This window comes from Nicotiana tabacum, chromosome 16, assembly GCF_000715075.1.
Source record: "Nicotiana tabacum cultivar K326 chromosome 16, ASM71507v2, whole genome shotgun sequence".
NCBI classification, from domain to species: domain Eukaryota; kingdom Viridiplantae; phylum Streptophyta; class Magnoliopsida; order Solanales; family Solanaceae; genus Nicotiana; species Nicotiana tabacum.
The window spans coordinates 95,570,183-95,591,835 of NC_134095.1; the positions used below are offsets into that span (position 1 = coordinate 95,570,183).

Consider the following 21,653-nt stretch of genomic DNA (forward strand, 5'->3'; position numbering starts at 1 on the left):
TTCATCCGCCCTCGAATAGGATATTTTGGGTTCATCCGCCCTCGAATAGGATATTTTGGGTTCATCCGCCCTCGAATAGGATATTTTTGGGTTCATCCTCCCTCGAATAGGATATTTTGGGTTCATCCGCCCTCGAATAGGATATTTTGGGTTCATCCGCCCTCGAATAGGATATTTTGGGTTCATCCGCCCTCGAATAGGATATTTTGGGTTCATCCGCCCTCGAATAGGATATTTTGGGTTCATCCGCCCTCGAATAGGATATTTTGGGTTCATCCGCCCTCGAATAGGATATTTTGGGTTCATCCGCCCTCGAATAGGATATTTTGGGTTCATCCGCCCTCGAATAGGATATTTCGGGTTCATCCGCCCTCGAATAGGATATTTCGGGTTCATCCGCCCTCGAATAGGATATTTCGGGTTCATCCGCCCTCGAATAGGATATTTCGGGTTCATCCGCCCTCGAATAGGATATTTTGGGTTCATCCGCCCTCGAATAGGATATTTTGGGTTCATCCGCCCTCGAATAGGATTTTATTTTCTAAATTGTTGTTGAAACCAGGCGCCCACCTGTATAACGAGAGGAATACATTTTGTTGAATCCAGGCGCCCACCTGTATAACGAGAGGAATACATTTCAGTATTTGCATTCCTAAAACCAGGCGCCCACCTGTATAACGAGAGGAATACATTTCAGTCTTTACTTTCAGGTGTTGAAATTGGGAGCCCGCCCATAGAACAGAGGCATACATTCAGTCTTTAAATTTCTTACCAGGCACCCACCTGTAAAACGAGAGGAATACATTTCAGTTTTACTTTCAAGTGTTGAAATTGGGAGCCCGCCCATAATAACAGAGGCATACATTCAGTTTTTACTTTCAAGTGTTGAAGTTGGGAGCCCGCCCAGATAACAGAGGCATACATTTCAGTCTTTACTTTTCAAGTGTTGAAATTGGCAGCCCGCCCATAATAACAGAGGAATACATTCCAGTCCTTACATTTCAAGCATTGAAATTAGGCGCCCACCTGTATAACAAGGGAATACATCCTAATCTAGTGTTTAGTTCACTCTCAGCACTGCATCAGTAGTATCAGTGGGCTACGATTTTGCTAACGACTCACAAACCTCCCCAGGGCAAACTGGGTTAGGAAATTTTGTTTGTTTTGTTTTGATTGTCAGGGACCCGCCTGTAGAACGGAGTTTGTGGTAAAAACAGAAGGACTACAACAAAAATCCTTAGCACTCAATCCAAGATAGAAGCAACAAGAAGCTCGCCCCAAGAATGTGAGTCAACAGTCTGAGAGGGTCAACAAAAGCTAGTCACAAAAAGAAAAAAAGAGAAAAAAAGGAAAAAGGAAAAGAAAAAATGAATGAATCCGAAGCACGGAAGTGGAGAACGGATGTGATCCGCTCAAGAACTAGCGCCTACAACTAGCAAGTATCAAGGTTCAAATCCAAAGTCTGTATGAAGCACCATTCAAGACTCAAGACCAAGTTTCAGAAGACTTGAAGATAGGAATCCTTGTAACTAGTAGCTGATAGGCTTAGTTAGTCTTTTTCAGTTTTCATTTTTTGTTGTAATGACAGGACCGCGGACCGGAACCTCAACGGAACGGCACCTCGATCGGCTCTTCACCTCGGTACACTCTACCATCTCTCTCATTCCCGAACTACGCGTGGCCTGATTCCTGTATAACCAAGGATATGTAGGCAGCTCAGATACCAGGGCTCGGTCACATTCCCTCCCTTTCCTTAAGTGTAGTCCGTCCAAGTAATGGTCGGGTCAAAAACACGTCTAGTCGTTCTTTGTCGGAAAACTCTTCGTGTTTCCAGTCAAAGAGGGCAGCTGTAAGCACGTGATTTTTGACCCTCCCCGGGAATTTTTACATTCTTAGCTTAAATATTTAATTTAGGACTAATATAGTTATTTTGGCTATTTTTACTTTATTTTTCTCGCAAAAGAAAAATTACAAAAAATATATATATAAATTTTAGTTTATGTATCCCTCATAAACTTGAAAAAATCAAAAAATTGCACTTTATTTTTTTTACTTTATATAATTTCGAAAATTACAAAAAAAAATTATAATTCTATTAAGGTTTTGTAGTCATTTTAATTTGGAAAAAAATACAAAAAAAATATTACCTCATATTTTATCTTAATATTTAAAAAACGAAAATTACACAAAATAGTTTTATTAATATTTTGTAGCTATTTTAAATCTTGAAAAATATTTAAAATAAAATAAAAAAAAAGATATAGTTTTGTTTAAATACTAGTCTTATTTTTGGTTGTTATTTTGTTTACGTAGGACTAGTTAAGCAACGTTTTCTATTTCTCGGCTCCGGGCAAAAGAATAATATTCGGGTTCAAACTACCCGGTTTTTAGGCCTAATTTTCGGACCTAGCCCATAATAAACCGTATCCAGGACACATGGGGAACCCCACCACGCGTGGAGGACATAAACCTTGAACCCCACCACGCGTGGGGCTCATTTTTCTTGGCAAAACATTACAAAACACGGACAAACACATTTTGACAAGGGGACTTTGAAAATTTTTGGCAAGGAATACTGTTCATCTTCTTCTTTGAGAAGAAGAAGACGAAACCCTACTGAGGGACCCCAGCCCCCAACGCCTAAAACTACTAACTCCCTCTACCTCCTCCCGTCCAAACAGCCCCCTCCATCACCGGCAACCACCCCTCCTCCTCCTAAGCTTCCCACCGGAAAAACCAGACCCGTCCCCTCCCTTCACCAACGTCTGAAACCACCCTCGTCGCCAAGAACCTTCACTCCCTCACGTCCGAAACAGAAAACAAAAGATCACCATCGTCTTCCTCCCTTCCTCAAGACCGAAAAAACCTAAGCAAAACCCTACTGTCATTCACCGGCGAACACCACCGGACAACCCCGACCGTAGTTGATTCACCATTTTCAGTCCAACGAAGCAGCTGTTGCTGCGTGCCAAGCAGCTGTGGCTGCGTTTCCGAGCAGTTTGTCCGCTGCGCGTCTTAGCCTTCGTCTTTATGGTCTATCGTCCACTGCCCGTCGACCACAAGTAACGACCCAGTTCGTTCACCATCACCGTCACCTTCCCCATCACCCACTGTCGTAACCAACAAGTCAGTCCCACCCCCCATCAGCCCCATTTTCTAACCAAAACGACGCTCCCTCTCGCTTCTTCTATTTTTGGCGAAATACCAAAGTTCTTTGCCACAAAGACAAAATGGTCTCGACATATTTGTGAAAATATGGAGTTTCTCCATATTGAATCACTGTTTCAAGGTCAAAAGCATGAAGCAACGGACTTTTTTTCAAAAATCAAATATCCATTTTCATGAATAAGAAAAGAATACAAATTCCAGCTCCTTCCTCCTTGATTTTGGTTCTTAAAAATGGAGTTTGGTTGAAGTTTCCGTCGGATTTTCGAGATCATATTTGGGTCCGGTTCGTCGGTCTTGTCGTTTTGATCTGATTTTCCCACTCAGCAGTAAGGTTCGGTTTCTTCCATTATATTCTTAAATCAATTCTTAAGCATGTGAATAAATAACTTTGATTTGGGTGATATGTCGAAAGAGGATTGAATTTCTTTTATTATGTATTTAGTTCATTTAATGATTAACTTTTGGAAGTATTTTAAGTTTGTTGAAATTGAAATCATGGTATTCTTTTGCCGTAAGGAAATATGTACTGAATGTTTTAGCTTTTTTCTTTAGTTATTAATTTTACGTTTAGATTGATGAATAATCTTCGAGCTTAAAATTCCCCTTTCTTGTTTGAAAAAAAACGTGACTTTTTCTTAGTTCTGTTGGAACTAAGAATTGTTTTTTATTTATTTATTATTAAATGTTTAGTCTATAGTAGTCTTACTGCTTCTTATTTCACTCATTCAAAAAAAAAAATTGAAAAGTATTAGTTGTATAACTTTGTAGGATAATTTAGTCTTGCCTTTATGAATGTGCTACCATTGTGAGTTATCATTTGTCTTTGGAATGTTGGCATTTTAACTTTGTTGGCTTATAATTTTAGCCGGTTCCATCCCTAGGAATCATTTTGATTTACTTAGATGAATTACAAATGTTATTAATAAACACTCGTAGGTTGCTTTAGGCGCGTCTTAATAATGTATCTCCCTAAACTCGGGTGCACATTTATGTGACCCAAATCCAAATCTCAACGAAATCGAAATATGTCTCTAATCACGGGTGCATTGATTGTGACGTGGTTTGAGATGCATTTCCATGACGTTGCAAATTCCTTTAAATAAATAGAATGAGACGAGCCTCGACAAACAAAAATGCAAATTGCGGGGCCCTCAGTAAATACTTGTTTAAAATTACTTAGAATTCAGGAGGGTCGTTTAGCGAATTTCACGGCCTCCGCAAAATAATGACGCGATAGTCGCTTTAGGCGCGTGTTTAATAATTTACTTTCTTAAAACTTGGGGTGTGCATTTCATGCGACCCAAATCCAAATCCCAAAACGTCAAATAAAATATGTTCCGGATTGTGGGTGCATTTCATGTGACGCAGTCCAAAGACCTATGTTTTAAGCGACGTTCACATTCTCGTAAAAACAATAATAATAAAGCGGTTAAAAGATAAAATTTGTACATAAGTTCATATTGTATTTACAATCAGATAATCAAGCCAAATATAACAGTTGAGCGACCGTGCTAGAACCACGGAACTCGGGAATGCCTAACACCTTCTCCCGGGTTAACAGAATTCCCTATCTAGATTTCTGGTACGCAGACTGTAATATAGAGTCATTCTTTTCCTCGATTCGGGATTAAAATTGGTGACTTGGGACACCCTAAATCTCCCAAGTGGCGACTCTGAAATAATTAAACCAATCCCGTTTCGATTGTCCTTTAATTGGAAAAAACTCCCCTGCGCCCCCTCGGGTGCGGAAAAAGGAGGTGTGACAAGTACAATACAATCAATATAGGCTAAAAGAATCAATTCCACAAGAAAAATACGAAATTATATCCAAAATCCAAAATCGACTCAAACCTGCCCCCCCGGCCTACGTCTCAAAATCTGACAAAAGTCACAAAATCCGAACACTCACAGGCCTAACCATACTAAATTTACTCAAATCCGATAACAAAATCCCATTTAAAACCCCAAAATTCTGCCCAAAAACTCTTCCTCATTTCCCCTAATTTTCCGCCCCAAATCACAAATTAAATATCGAATTGAAGGCATAATCATGAAATTTGACCAAAATTAGATAGGAATTACTTACCTTAAATACCCACGCAAGAATCTCTCCCAAAATTACCTTATACCGAGCTCCCACTTCAATTTTATGATATGAGCTTGAAACCCCCGTTTTGAATCTTTTAAATCTGTCCAGATGCACCTTCATCGCGAACGCGACCTTCCTCTCATGTTCGCGTAGACCATTCTGACTGCCCATCAATTTAACTCTTTGCGAATGTGACCCCAGCTTCGTGAACTCAAAGTTTTGCCAACCCCACTCTTCGCGAACGCGTCCACTGACCCGCGAATGCGTAGACCAAAAGACTGGGTCCTCGGCTGCCTCAACTCCTTTTCGCGAACGCGATACCTCTCCCGTTTTCGCGATGCACTCAGAGTCGACACCTTCGCATTCACGTCCTCTTCTTTGCGAGCGCGAAGAGCAAAACTTTCTCAAACCACAGACACCCTTCGCGAACGCGAGAACCCTTTCGCGAACGCGTAGGAGAAAACCAAAAGAAACACACCAGCAATTATCAGCCAATAAGATAAGCCCAAAAATGATCCATTAACCACCCGAAACTCACCTGAGACCTCCGGGACCTCAACCAAACATACCATCAAGTTCCAAAATATCACACAAACTTAGTTGAACCCTCAAATTACCTCAAACAATATCAAAAACATGATTGCACACAGATTCAAGCCTAATGAACTTTGAAATTTCCAAATTCTACAAACGACACTGAAACCAATCAAATCACGTCCGATTGACCTTAAATTTTGCCACAAGTCATAAATGACACCACGAACCTGCTCTAACTTCCGAAAATCCAATCCGACCCCGATATTAAAAAGTTCACTCCCGGTCAAACTTTTCAAAATTCCAACTTTCGTCATTTCAAGCCTAATTCTACTACGAACCTTCAAATCATAATCCGAATATGCTCCTAAGTCCAAAATCACCTAACGAAGCTAACAGAACAACCAAAATTCAAATCCGAGATCGTTTACACATAAGTCAATATCCGGTCAATTTTTCTAACTTAAGCTTTCAATTAGGAGAGTGTCTCAATTCACTCCGAAATTTCTCCAGACCCAAACCAACCAACCCGGTAAGTCATATTGTTACATCCCGTATTTTTGTATGTTAAAGTTTCATCATAAGTTAATCGACGTAAGTTCGGGGATGAGATTATTTTGAGATTTTAAGTATTATACTATTTCAAACAAGTGATAAGTAAATTCGTGAAGGTGAGAGGGAAAGCAAGTCAAAGAAAATAAATTTTCGTCTAAGTTTGGCATGTTCGGATAAAATACGGCCCGAGCTAAAATACTCAGTATTTATGGAGTAGTGCCATACGAGGTACCACATGACCATGATAGTAAGGTGTATAATGTATGTAAAAAGTGAATAGTATTTTAAGTAAGTGGGACTAATTCTCAATTATGCGGGTAATTGGTTAATTACCGATAACGAGACATTACCTAATAAGTGGATAAAGATTGAAATTTCTTACCTCACCCCACGTGGCAACCCCTCCCTTTCAATTGAAGGACTCTTAAGTCATTAGTATATGTGGCAACCTAATATGATAATCACAAGACACCTTTATTCATATAACCATAGATGTATGTATGTTCCATCTTTTGTAGCTACCACCTGTACATATAATTCAGTTTGCTTTGTGATGAGATTGCCTATATATCGGTGGAACAATATATAGAATAGTATAACATTGGAATGTGAGGGAATTACTTTTGTTCCATATATCCTGGACTTTGTATGCTTAGTATACACTAGACTTAAATTGCATCTTGAATAAAAAAAATAACTCCAATACCTGAATGTGAACCCACTAAAACATGTTTCCTAATTTGGTCCACAAACATAATTTAAGAAGTTCTTTTTCTCATCCACTTTCATTCCTATCAAAGTTTGGCATTTGCTATACTATTCTTGTTGTTTTGGTAGCTATAGAAAGTCAAAAAGTAAGGATTCACACGAGTTTTAAGGATTTTTCGCTACTTCGATCCGCCGTTACGTGTTTTGTCGTAATCAAAGTGTGTTAAAGGGATTGTTAAGAGAATCGACTCAGGTATGTTAAGACTATCCTTTCTTTCTTTTGGTATGATCCATATGATACAAACAAAATGAGCAAATGCACAATTTCCATAAATGGCTCTATTCATAGAAGTATTAAAGATGACTATATTCTTGAATTCCCATATGTCATATTATTCTATCATCTGTGCATGGGTCTTAGAAAATACGTAAGTTAATTTTATGATATCAATCAGAGGCATAATGGTCTTATGACACTTCGAAAGATTTTATTGACGTACTTCTCATGCATTGCATTCATGTACATTGACCCATGACCAGATGGCATTATATAAGCGTATATATGTACTTATATGTATAAGGGATATGGGAAAAAGGTTACGACATTATATACGTACCACCACCTGATCAGCTGGTATACATTGATGATATTGTCCATAGTGGCCGAGATGATATGATGGGATGCCCTCAGAGGCTTGATGATGTTATGAACACATGTACCTATTGACAACATGACATTCATACACATATGCATGGCACTATAAGAATTTCATGATTTACAGAGTTATCTAGACTTACAGATTGTGTCATTTACTCTATATTTCTTCCATGTCTTTTATGTACTTATTTATGTGCCTTACACACTCGATACATTATTCATACTGACGTCCCTATTGACTGGGGACGATGTGTTTCATGCCCGCAGATCCCAATAGACAGATTGAGAGCCCTCAAAATAGGCTATCAGCTCAGCGGAAGATGTTGGTGCGCTCCATTTGCTTCGGAGTTGCTCGCTTGGTTAGTATGATTTAGACGTGTATTGTTTTATGGCGGGACTCTGTCCCGACCTTTATGAAAATTATGTATTCTTAGAGGCTTGTAGACAGATGTCATGTACGTAAAAGATTGTATGGCCTTGTCGGCCTATGTTCAGTATACGAGTGGATATTTGGTCTTATAGGTCCGTATGTCTTATGTATAAATTGGTATCTCACGTTGTATTCCTCCTATTTTACGGCAGCCTCTCCGGCTCAGTTATCTATGATAGTATAATATAAAAAGATACGTTATGTTGGTACTCAATTGAGTAAGGTACCGGGTTCCTATCGTGGCCATCGATTTGGGTCGTGACACATATAACAGTTGTAGAGCATAACAGGAGCAGTAAATAGGGGAACGAAGCTATAACTCTCGAAATAACCATCTGGGTCGTTACACGGTCATGTGGATTTGGATCGTAACAAGCTACTATCTGAGTTTTAAGAGAAGAGAACACTATTTTTGAAGCAAAAAATCGCTCAGAAGAGTCTTCAATCTATAATGATCAAAAATTTGAAGAGTTTTTCATCAACCATGTTTATTTTCTTTTATTATGGAGATTCTTTTGATAATAGTTGTTTATTTTTTTAGTATAAACATGAATAGTTAAATTTTTTATACAAGGCATTGATGAACTTGTTGTTGGGTGGTTTGAGTAAATATTCCCGAATCGTTAATACTTATTCTATTTGCTTTGACTGCAATTTTAATGAATTCAATTATTTGAGCTTGCAATTATTTATGCTCTGTTGCTTGTTTAATCTGAAAAAGATTTACAGGTTTGGGTAAGTCAAACAATAATACTTCGAGTTAAATTAATGGATTAATTAACTCGACTTAAATTATTATAGGGATGACGTGATTTGACTGTAAACTATAATTGGACGAGTTTATTGTCTTGTATTAATTTTGAGAAAAATAGTTCAAGAACAACGTTATTAGTTATTGGAAAACTTTAGCAAACAACTTTAGGTCCAAGATTGATAGAATAGTGTCAAACAAAGTTTTAAGAGTTAACCCAAAACTAGCCCGACAGTTTGAGAGATTCTCTACCCTAGTTTTATTATCATTTGCAATTTTCAATAGTTGTTTACTGCTTTATTTTAGTTTATTGTTAGTTATTTGAATTAAATTCATTAGTTAATATTCACAAAACTCAAGTATATTTAATCTTTTGTTCCATTAGATTGTTTAGTGATTATGTCAGCTTGAATACTTCATAGTTCTTTATGGGATTCAATCTTGGTTCATAGTTGGCTAAATTATATTGCATACGACCATATCATATCTTTTAACAAGATATATTGTGGACGTCATCAATAGCCATTGTGTGAATGTACACTGTCAGTTTGGGTTCATTGCGGAAACTAGAGTTTGGTCACTCTGTTATACTAGATGAAGAAAAACGAAATAACAAAGTCATATGGATGAAAACCAGCGAAGATATACTTTGGCGCTCCAATACTAGCATGGATAATTTTGCAAATATTTTTATATTCTGGCCATTTTGTTAGTGAAATTAACACATTGCAGAAGGTAGCTGGTTATTGAATATGAATATATTGCAAAACTAGCCAAATTGGCTTGCACATATGGCCACACAAGGGTCGAATAGAGAATAAAAAAGAGCAACACATGAGCTTAACCGGCAAATAAGGAGGGTATATGGAGACCATTTATTCATGAATACGATATATCTTTGGATACATATTAGGATGGACATGATGTACAAGTTTGATGACCTATATGCTTTTATTTGTAGAACATATCGTAAAATTCAAGTGGTGTCCTTCTACACTTGGACAGTAGTTTTTACTTGGTACAAGTTCTTACTACTTTCACTTGTAAAAACTTTATATTATATTCTTGATTATTAATAAAAAAAGCTATTAAGAAAGCAACTTAGTAGCCTTTGATTTAAAAATAAATAAATACAACTCCAGTGATCGATATTGGAGTTCAAAGCTTTGACAAGTGAAACTCCAGCATAATATGTTGGAGTTCAAAAATTTCCTATAGGTAAAACTCTAGTATTATATGCACGTTTGAAATCTGTAAAAGTAAAAATCCAATAACTATTCGTGGAGTTTAAAGCTTTATCAGTTAAAACTCTACCAATAATTCCCGGAGTTCAAATATTTATTGGAGTTTCAAACCCCCAGTAACCATTCATGGCGTTGGAATCTTAATAAGTTCAAACCTCAATAAAGATTCTTGTGGTTGATGCATGCCTTCATCAACATGATTATGTCTATTGCTACAAATATATATGAATTTAGTAAATCAACTCGTTCAACGTTTTAATTTGGGAACAGAGCTTCATATTGCTGGTGGTTGGATTCACAATAAAGTTTAGATTCTAAGTTCTAATCATAACCTTCCTTTATTTATTTTATTCATTAAAAAAAGGGAGTCGTAATGGTCAAAACTACCCAAATGCTGGTAGTAATGATGAGAGGTTTGTTTACAAGAATATATGATCAAAAACACTTTCTGCTACATTTTGCATCATGTACACATCGACCACACCACGCATTAAGGTTGAGCTTCAGCATATGATGCTGAGATTTTATTTTTACAGGTTTCCAAACTGTAGTTATAGAGTACTTTTATATTTCAATACAATGTGTTGGAGTTTTACTAATCAAAAGTTTGAAATCCAGCAATGATTGGTTGAGTTGTTCCATATTTTAGGTAGGGGTATTTTTGTCCAAACTGACAATAGTTTTTTAAATACCAGCTAAACTCTAATAGCAGGGATTAAAAGTTTTCTATGCGAATCATTTTTATGTACAAAAGGGTTCGAATGTTCTAACGGGTAGTATGGTTGATAGTATTGAAATAGTTAATCCCAATATAAAATCTAGAAGTGAGATGATACAATATTTTGTTAGCCGTATAACAATCCTTCATATTAATCACATTATAAGCAATTGCTACATTATAATCACCATATCACTATTGTGTGAATCAAACAATCCCTAAATTGAAGATAAATATTTTTAGGCATACATTGCCTATAAAATAGGCCATGACTAGACCAAGTTGGCTGGGGGTAATGGACCACCACTTTGACAAGCTATAGTCACACCAACCACCAAAAGAATAAAACAAAATAAATAGAAAGATCCTATTTAGCCACCAAAACTTATGATGACCATTACAAAAATATTTCTTTTGACAAAAATATTCATTCTTTTACTTTAGATTGTGCACAGACTGCATACCTTGAACGCAGCCGTAAGAGACACCAATTAAGCTCTTTCTTCCATGGCGACGTCCAAGCTCCAGGCCCTTTGGAATCACCCTGCTGGCCCTAAAACCAGTCTGTTCTTTTCTATCTCTTTAATTGCATATAAATTCGATTCATATTTCTTGTGTTTTCAGATCAATTGAACTATCCTCTTTTTAGATTCAGATTTCCCTTTTTCTTATGATTGCTTTCTGGGTTTTTCTTAGGAGTTGTGTGGAATGTAGAATATCTGTTTCTGAAAATGGGCTCATGTTTAATTTAATTGGAATTCATTTGTTCTGTACAGAGAAGAAAAGAAACTGAAATGGATAAAAGGGAAGAATGCTTGTGTTCTATTTCTGAAAATGTTAAATGGCTTTTATCCATGTCAATGGTGATTTCTTTCCGTATGTCCAAGCTTTGGCGGACAGAGTTACTCGGTACCTATGCTGGTGCGAGGTAGCAGGTACCTTGTGGAATTAGTCGAGGTGCGCCCAAGCTGGCACCACCATGGTTATAAAAAAAATTATCCATGTCAAAACTAAGAAGCCATATATCTGTATGCTTGTGTGGCCTGTGAAACATGGGTTAAGCTAACAAGATTAATTTTGATTAGAACTGAGGTGCATCATGGTTCGGCTTAAGCACTGATCATGCCAACAAAGTGGTGCCAGTGATGATGTCCACAGATAATAGCAGTGTTGTGAAGAGCACGAAGCGAGGAAAAGTGACAAGCCCCTTTTCGCTTAAAGTGTGAAGATGAGAAGCGAAACGCTCGCTTTTTTGAGGTGAAGTGGAATTAAGAAAAAAAATCTAAAATAAAAGATGAAGAACTTAAGAATCTGCAAAAAAAAAAAATCGCAGAATGAAGAACTGAATAAAAAAAATTGGCAGCATTTCACTGCTATTCTAAGCACTGAAACGAAAAGAAGAAGAAGGAGCAGAAGGAGGAGGAGGAGGAGATACAAGAAAACATACCTGGGCTTGAACTTGAAGAAGAAGAGTGCTGAAAATTTAAACCCTAGTCGCTGCTTGCTCTGCTACTCGCTGATTTTGTAAAAAAAGTCTGACCTTTTTTTATTTTTTCATTTCAGTACCGTTGGCAGTGACTTAAAAGACAGAAGCGAGCGCTTCAGTTGCTTCACGCTTCACTAGTGCTTCACGCTTTTTGGCAGAAGCGGTCACTTCCAAACACCGCTTATGCTTCACCCAAACGGCACTATGGCCGCTACGGTTCGCTTCGCGCTTAAAGCGCTGAAGCGAGCGCTTTTCACAATACTGGATAATAGAGCTGCTTATTAGGCTGAGCACTTGTTTTCTTTGGTTAAAATGGTATTACTGGATTGGCTAACAAGAGAAAACCATTAAACAATAAATTTGGAGCGATCTGGAAAAGTAGCCATGGTTGGGGTAGAGTGAGTGAAGGAAAGGGATAAAATGAACTCTCTACGCCTATTCGAAGAGGAATGATCCCGGGGATGGCTATACCCTGAACCCTCTGAGGGATAGATGATAGTTGAGGGGAATTTTCACCATGCACAACAAAGGCTGTAAAAAATCCTGCCTCTATTCGCCCCCATCCCGACCCCTACCAATTCATAGAAAGACACTGAACACCAGGCCTATGTTCATATACCACTTACAGGAATGAAAATTCAGTAAATAATACCCCTTATTGTTCTGAATATTACAAAATATTGTGAGCCAAATCATAGCATAAAGCACCATCACATATCTAGTCGAAAAGGGGTGGGTTAGTGTCAAGTAGCATCACATTACTTGTTATCATCTATGGTTCAAATGGTTGACCCCTCTGAAATGGTTTCATGTGACTTTTCACGCGTTGAGTTTGCTACATCTCTTGTTAAATCATAACTCTCACTTGACATGAAACGTTTTTTCATTCTTTGAACTGTTTTATGGCTTGATTTTGGTTAGTCATTTGAACTCACTCCAGCTCTGTGTTTCACCAGTTCATTTCTGGGCACCAACCTTCAAGTGGGGCATTAGCATAGCAAATATTGCTGATTTCTCCAAGCCACCTGAGAAACTTTCGTATCCCCAGCAGATATGTAGGTGGTCCAATCTGTGTATCAAAAACATGGTCACATTGGTTTAGCTATACTCTATACGCGAACTGTACAAAGTACTAACAGTATAACTGTTTTCTTTTATGTTGCTTATCACTGCCATCATGCAGCTGTTTCAGCTACCGGAATTATCTGGTCACGCTACAGCACTGTGATTACTCCTGTAAGTTAATCTATTGCTATTAAAACAAAGTTTCTTCTCTATTAAATGCCTGTATTCTTTGGATACTGCACTTTCACCAAGTCGTTGTAGACTCCTTAATGTTATATAATGTGTGAATATTTTAAGAGAAGTTTTTTTTTTCCATCTGTTGCTTCCATCACTATGATCTTCCTTTCATGATTTTAGATGAAGTTGCAGCTTCTCTTTCTTCTTCTTTGTTTTTGTTTCTGTTTCTTTTCCTTCAAAGCCTCATGCACTTTTTTTTTTTTTTTTTGAGAAGGTAATAAGTTTTATAAATTTAAGTAGAAAAACCTTTAGCATAAAGATTACAAGACCCTCGAAAAAGAGCAAAAACGCAAACCCAGACTTGTGGTAGTTACAAAGACCCAATAATATCCACTATAGACTCTACATCCTCTACAAGAGCTTCTTTACACCAAAAGTGAAACAAAAATATACAATTCATCTTGATCTTCTGTTTAGTGTTAGCTCTATCTTCAAAGCACCTTGAACTTTTTCTTCTTCCTTTTGTGGTAATTAAAGTATTTTATTTATCAAAGAGATAGGCACAGCTCAAAAACCAAAAAATGAAAAAGAAAACAACTGAAGTTGGACATAGTCCCAACTCCCTATCAGACAAAAACAGCAGAAAACACATCAACTACACCTAACCATCTGGTAACTACTTAGTATTCATCTTACACATCTGTTGAGCTGCTCTATTCTCCTTGCCTATTTAGGCTTCAGGCTTGCTCTATAGATCGCCTCTTGAACAATCTGCTTTAGAATCACTTGCCCCTCTCTTTGTCTACTCTGGAAGCTCCTTAGATTCCTTTCTTTCCATACAAAATAATGCACCTAGCAAGAGACATCCTATAAATTTCTTTTTCTTTTGCTAGATGCATCTAAAGGGAAAAGATTTTGACTACCTTTTCTTTCCTGAACTAAAAATGTTTAAAGAGAAAGATTGAAAGTGTTCAATACCCACATACAGAGAGCATAGAACAAAATGTGACACACCTTGTGTTTTTCTTTCTATCAGCATGGTAAATCCTAATCTTGTGAGATCAGGTATCTGACAAATCTGCCCATCCTTTCATTCTTCCATGTACTCTGTTCTCACTTTTCATTCAATATACATTTTTTCGATCTCGTGTTAAGATTTTATTTATGAAGGGGAAAAATTTGCCCATGTATTATACCAGAAAAGAAGAAACCTACAAAAAGATATGGTTTTGTAATAACAAAATCAATCTTCTATGCATAAAGGAGCCTCATGGGTGCACCAAAAAAGTTACAAGTGATAAGAGGCTATTCTTCAAATGTGCAAAATCAATATAAAAGAATTCTGCAAACGCTCTCCTATTTCTCTTTCTGCAAATGAATCAGATACGTACTAGTGGAGCAACATTCCACGCCCTGCATCTTGTCCTCAATCTTCCATAGATCCAGCTGAACATCTTATCTTTCATAGTGTTTGGCATTACCCAAAATTTTTAGTCCAAACCACCTCATGATTTTCCACCACAATCGAGAAGCTACTCGTCAATGTAGAAGGAGATAGTTGACATGTTCACCCAAGCTCTGGCATATAAAACACCAATTGACCCTTCCTCTTCCTCATAATTCAATCGTCAAGATCGCCCCTCTCGTTGGTAGTCAAGTGAAGAAACATACTTTTCTCCGCACCTTAGGGATCCAAAACGAGAGATGTGGAGGCAACCTCCTCCCTAACCAAAAGCTTTTCATAGTATGACTAAACAGAAAACACTCCATTGTCCACCCTCCCCCCCAAAAAAAAAATCTGCAGTATTAATTTCTTATCCTTCTAAAATCAGTTGTTATCACATATCCTTTCATTCTTCAATGTAATTCTCGCTTCTCATTCTATGTATTTTTCTTGTCCTTGGGAAATCAGTTGTATGGTAGTAGCTGTAGTTATTGTATAATGTCATCTGTTACGTTCTTCAGAGCTGTTTGATTCCCATGTCTTATCAGAACTGTCTGAGCTGGTAACCAGTTAGTTTGCTCAGATTGAACTATGATTTTTGCATCTTTATACTGTCCTTTTTTTCCCGCTTCATCACATCTTTTTCTTTAATTTATCTAATCCTTTGTGGATAGAGTTACCTGGTGCGGTAGCAAGTGCCCGATAAAATTAGTCGAGGCCCGGACACTACCATTATTAAAAAAAGGAATTAATTTGACTGTCATTAATACACTTCTGTATGAATCACTATAATGTGCTTCATCTGTGTACAAGTTGATGATTATTGATCTTTAGGTATCATGGATAGGCCAAGCATAAAAAATTAACATAAATGGCGTCACATCTGAAACACTGCCATTGTCTCTTTTTTAAAAAACAAAAATTCAGTTGCCTCATATGTTCTTCATCTAGTCTAAGCCTAGGGAATTGAAAATAATGGACAAATCTCAGCTGATTAAGTGCTGTAGCTCTTAGCAAGTGTAGATTCTTTTCTTCCCCACAAATTCTTATGCCTGGAACAAGTCCGCGCTTCTCAATAACTTACCCAAAGTCATGTCTGCTTAACTACCTTATTGTGTTTGGTGCAAGCACTTTCTGTAAAATTGCAATCTACTCTCTCACTCACTCACTCACTCACTCAATGAGTTAAGGTTCCGTCTTTTCTGCTATCCATCTGCTTGTGTACTCCTTCCTCACAAGTCTGCACAAAGTGTAACCTTGAACAGTTGGCTTGTGGACATCAAAAAGGCAAGGAACCTTGTTTCCTCTACAGCTCATGCTGGTATCATTGAGTGAGGGTTTCAGTAAATTTCGTAGCTATAATCCATCCACCCTTCACATATGAACATATTTTCACGCATGCATGGTATCGACAGGCCCTTCACATGCACAAAGGTTCCACCATCTTTTGAAAATGTAGAAGCAGACCTTTCATGTTACTATTCGCTGTTTAAACATTGTTGGTTTGGGAAAAGGACATCCTGAGTCTTGTTTTTGGCTGAATAATTGATTCTCGGTTACAGAAAAACTGGAATCTTTTCAGTGTGAATGTGGCCATGGCATGTACAGGACTCTACCAACTCTCAAGGAAACTTCAGTAAGTTGCTTTTCCATTTTATATGAGAATAATTTGTCTTAAGAATGCACCGTCTTTGTCTGGAGCCAAAGCTCCAACATTGAAGAAGTAGGAGGTCGACCTGACCTATATTTTAAGCATCGGCACTCTTTCATGTTTAAGCTGGTCACAATTCTATTCCAGTGATGTCCTTTCCAGTTATCTAAACCACATTTTTGTCTTTTCAGGCATGATTACTCAAAGGAGGAGCAAACAGAAGCACTAAAAGAATGATGACGAAAATCAGTAACCTCTGGCCTTGCATCAAATCCAAAACATTGGAACTGACTCATCACGCCCATAAGTGGGTTTTAATTATTTCTCATCTTGCTCCTTCTTGCATTTTGTAAATGATTTATGACACGGTCAGGTATCAATAGTAATAAGCCTTTGGAGCTGTAAAAACTGCTCAATGTCTTTCTATGGGCTTGGTCTTCAATGTGATAGTGCATATTTCTCGAACAATTCAAGAAATGGCGAATTAAGGTAGTGGCATTGGTCCTTAGGTGTGTAACTAAGCTTAATGCAAAAATGTTGGAGCTATTTGTCATTCAAACATGATCGAGTGGGCATGTTCAAACAGGAATGGATCAAAGGCACATCATGTTTTTCATTTACTTTGCTGATATCACTCTAGTACATATTAAAGTTACTCTTCTGCTGAATATTTCCTAGCTTCACTTGCTGATAAACTTAGTTACATATCCTTCTACTTTCTAAAATCCATGTTTTAGTTTCAAAATTGATGATCATGTCTTGTTACCACTGTCATCTTATATGAGCCCCTTTGACTTTTGAGACCTCGTTTTTTTACTTCAGAGAGAATGGATTTTACCTCAAAGGGTGAGGTTACATGCATTCTACGTGCCGATGATGCGCCATATGTTAAAGTTACGTCTACCTGGTATTTTTTGGATTAACTAAATATAGAACGCTTTAAATAATATTAAACGAGTATATTTATCTGTGCTTCATGTGGTCATAAAAGAAAATAAAAATATGTTCGAATAATTGATAAATCTTTATCTGGTTTCAAGTACTTTGGAGTGCGAGTTTTAAAAAGAATATTTTTGTGAGCTGCAGAAATGGATTAATCATGTTATCACACTACATGTCCGTTTGAGCAGCTGTACTTTGAGTCATGAGTCAAGTCCCAGGGCCAGCACACAGGCAAACTTTTGGCTGATTTCATAACTTAGCAAACAACACAACCGAACTATTAATCAAATTATGCATAATTTAATAACAAAATTAACATAATACGTCAACATGTACAACAATTAAATAAACCAAAGGTTATCCAAGTAGAAGGTTCTACAATTACATAAACAAAAGGTTCTACGATAACACATTAAACACCTATGACAACTGCCGTACACCTTGATCCAACGTTGCATGCTAGATGTTACACCTATAATAAACTTTCAGATGATTTGGCAATGGTGTTTATCTTTTTTGTCAGTTTTTTTGGCATCTTAACTCATTTTTCTAGTAAAAAAATCAATATATTCATGTAATTACAACATAATATATATATAAGAGGGAATAGATAAGGTGATGTGGCACCTCTACTTGGTCAAGGATTCTAAGACAACTGAAAAGTCACATATTCAAGTACCTAATTATTACTACAACCTTTCATATTCCTTTTTGGATCATTTTATAAGCTGCCCAAAAACCATTTCACTTAAAGTTATGGAGACTGATTTGAGTCAGATTTGAAATTTGATTTTGTCATCTTATTTCGCTCATATTTGTATTTGACTCGTAACAATGTTGCGGTATTACTGGTGCTTGGTGGGGCTCATAAGCACTTGGTATTATTTATGTCACACTGAAGAGTTCCTTTGGTTTGTTTGGTCTGGATTTCCATCTCTATAGTTGCCAATTTGGTAGGGAAAGCTTCTTCTAAAACTGTTGCACATGCTGATGTAGAAAAGGAACGAGGATTGAACCTCGAGATATTGATTTGGTTATGACACAAGCAGGTGTGTCAAGGAGCAAGTTAGGCAAAGCTTTGGAATCCTGCAAATTAAAGGAGACATAGTTAGCGCCACAGTGGTGCCGATTATAAGCGGGTTTACAATTTATCTTTGTATTATTGCTCTGTCATGAATTTTGCAGGCTTTGAATCTTAGTCTATTTTTATATTGTTGCTCAACGGGCAAGTTCCCTCTCAAGTAATTAGATCTTGCTTTATTTCAGTTGACCCCAATATATTTTATTTATGAATAATGTGATTATATTGATTTTGTTCATGCTAAAAGAAATGATATGTTTCTCTCTTGAATCTGAAACAAGCTTCTTAATTCATTGAGTTGTATCATTAGGCAAATGTTATGTAGATCTAAAAAGCTTAATTCTTTTATATTTGTAAAAAGGTGTACTGGAACTTCTTATCAGTAAGTAACCTATTATATTCTTTTCTTTTGCTTTTTGCCTTTTTATTTCTTTCTCATTTCCTGCTTTAATTATATTTAAAAATTCGTACTGTGCAAGTACAATTATATAACATTTTCCCTGCCGTACAGTAATTCATTTACTAAATACTTTATTACCCATTTATGTCTTATTTTATGGTTTCAAACTTTTCACATTCCTACTTAATTGTTCATTTACTTAGTATTTTAACATCAATTTATGTGCTTCCTTAAATTCTCTTTTCATAGTGTTATCCTCTCTTTTTCTTTCTTCTGTTAAACCTATTTGATAACTTAAAAGGAGGCAATGTAACTATCAAATGCATCCTTCAACTTGGAAATTGATATTTGGCATTTGTTCCTTTTGTTGTTTCTCCTTATTTTTTTCTATAAAATAATTATTTCATTCCATGGAAGAAAAAGGAAGGCCAAAAAGCATATTCTACAACTCTAATTGTACAATTAATTATAAATATTCTTAAGTAGTAGGTAATTAATTTAGTCAAAGTTTTTACCATGCTGTGTCATATAATTAACTAAGTGTATCAGAAGCCTTGGTTTTATCCTTTAAATTATTTTTTCTTTACAAACTGGAAATAAATTGAGCATGTGAGTTTAAACATGCACATTTAGTATGAAAAGCCTTTAAAAGGTTACATATTACTCAATGTATGTGCGTGCATTATGATTACAAATTAATAATTTTGATAATACATAAAAAGCTTATCTTCCAAATTAATATATTAATCAAAGAGAGAAAATTTTAGTGCTTTTGTTGCATATGTTATACTCCATTATTTACGCATATCATTTAACTAGTGAAGGAAGGCAAGAAGACTTATGTACATAAATGTTTACTTATCCTTCACAATTTAGAGGACAACTGTATATATCATTATAAAAATACAAAGTGGTAGATAATATGTTATTTGTTTGAATTTGTTTTCTTTTATTTGTTCATGTATTTTTTTCTTATTGTTTTGAATTTTTTATTTTCGTCTTAGGTTATACAGTTATTTTTTAATATTTGGTACTTGAAAAAGTTTACTTCTTTATCAACTAAATTTACAAAAGAAGAATTTTTTTACAGCGCAAAGCGCGAGTTAGTTAACTAGTTTATATATATTTAACTATAGTTATGTCGTTCCAGAAATGACTGTTACAATACCACACTTTAATAAGTACTGCGACGTTCCAAGAATTGCCGTTACTATACCAACGTTTCATAAGGACTGAGAATGAATGCTAAACATTCACATTTTATTTGTAATGAAAATAAAGAAAGTTATCTTAACAGTTACTATACCATCCAATTTGCGTTTTCTCCTTCTAACTCTCCTCTCTTTTTGACTAATTGTCATTTGTAAATGAAGGCCTTCCCTTCCCTTCCCTTTTGTCTATGTGGTTATGCATAAAAATTCTTTTCACGATCAGGTATATATATGTTTCAGCAAGTTTTTTCGTTTACCTGTGTATAGGGTATAGCATGCCACGCGGAACCAAAAACATATAAAAGGCGAATCATGTGACAACCAGTACCGGGAACAACATCAACAGTTGGTATCGAATAAACCCCAAAGGAACCTAACCAACCAGAGAAGTTCAGATGTTTGCCATCAGATATCATTCAATGAGGAATATTCTCTAACATTAAATAGGCAGCCATTGCAGAGAATATTTGCATTCATGGCCTTCCATTACATCTTCATCAATGACCCATTTATTGTCATCTAAGAGGGGCTTGATCTTATGATCTTATTTCCCTAACAACCATTGTAACAGAGGAAAATTCTTAGCAAAAACTTATGCTATATTCCATTCTCAAGCTTAATCAAATAACTTTATTTGCTCTTTTACATTGCTCATTTCTGTCCTCGGAGGCATTGCTCTCGGAACCAAGCTTGTCATTTCCTTCGATTTTAACCGCTAAGTCTTATTTTTAATCCTATTTATTTACTATTTTGGATCAGATCAGTTCGCTTGTCTATAAATCACGTAATAAATTCAACTGTACCATTTTACGTGTAAATAGTTTGGCGCCCACCATGAGGCTTAGACAGTTGAGTAATTGAGTTGATCCTTGCATTTATTACTAGCTTGTTTGGTTCTTTGTTCCTTAGCAAAAAATCAAAATATGACCTAACGATGTCAACATCGCATATAACGTTGATGGACATGAAAATCTATGACACTCACAATGAGAGGGATGAGGCAACCCCGGTTCGTGAAGGACAATACCCTCGACATGGACGGGAGCCAACTCCCGATGACGCGGAAGAGGAACACGTTGCGGAACAATAAGAATCCTAAGAGAACAACAAAAGGCAATCATGGGACACCTCTCTAGGCAGGATCAGGTGATGACGGAATTGAAGCAAGCATTGTCAGATGCTTACAACAACACAAACGAAAGGGGCACGGTTCGTTTCAGCGTCCCTGCAAATCAAACGGCTCAAAAAGTAGATAATAATACCCTAGGGGTGAGGTCAATTTCGATGGTGCGGGGGGGGGGGGGGGTAGCGGATCTGGTAACAATAATGACAATGGTCCCT

The 21,653-nt window shown here is 36.6% G+C and overlaps 1 protein-coding gene and 1 long non-coding RNA gene across 2 annotated transcripts; both read left to right on the plus strand.

Moving 5' to 3' along the window:
* Nucleotides 1-2,037: 2,037 nt before the first annotated feature.
* Nucleotides 2,038-8,356, plus strand: LOC142170736 (uncharacterized). The gene is made up of 2 exons (XR_012700171.1): nt 2,038-3,499; nt 7,980-8,356. It is a non-coding gene; the product is annotated as an uncharacterized LOC142170736 (long non-coding RNA).
* A 2,887-nt stretch (nt 8,357-11,243) lies between these two features.
* Nucleotides 11,244-17,298, plus strand: LOC107792424 (mitochondrial pyruvate carrier 4). The gene is made up of 5 exons (XM_016614638.2): nt 11,244-11,417; nt 13,298-13,396; nt 13,525-13,577; nt 16,590-16,663; nt 16,870-17,298. The coding sequence occupies exons 1-5, from the start codon at nt 11,363-11,365 to the stop codon at nt 16,913-16,915; spliced, it is 327 nt and encodes a 108-aa protein (XP_016470124.1). The 5' UTR covers nt 11,244-11,362; the 3' UTR covers nt 16,916-17,298.
* The last annotated feature ends 4,355 nt before the right edge of the window (nt 17,299-21,653 follow it).

What these genes read in the sequence shown, in the direction of transcription:
- LOC107792424 (XM_016614638.2), top strand. Translation starts at nt 11,363, where the DNA reads ATGGCGACGTCCAAGCTCCAGGCCCTTTGGAATCACCCTGCTGGCCCT. An exon ending in CCCTGCTGGCCCTAAAACCA is followed by an intron (nt 11,418 to 13,297) that starts GTCTGTTCTTTT and finishes GTGTTTCACCAG; the next exon opens with TTCATTTCTGGGCACCAACC. An exon ending in TTCGTATCCCCAGCAGATAT is followed by an intron (nt 13,397 to 13,524) that starts GTAGGTGGTCCA and finishes GCCATCATGCAG; the next exon opens with CTGTTTCAGCTACCGGAATT.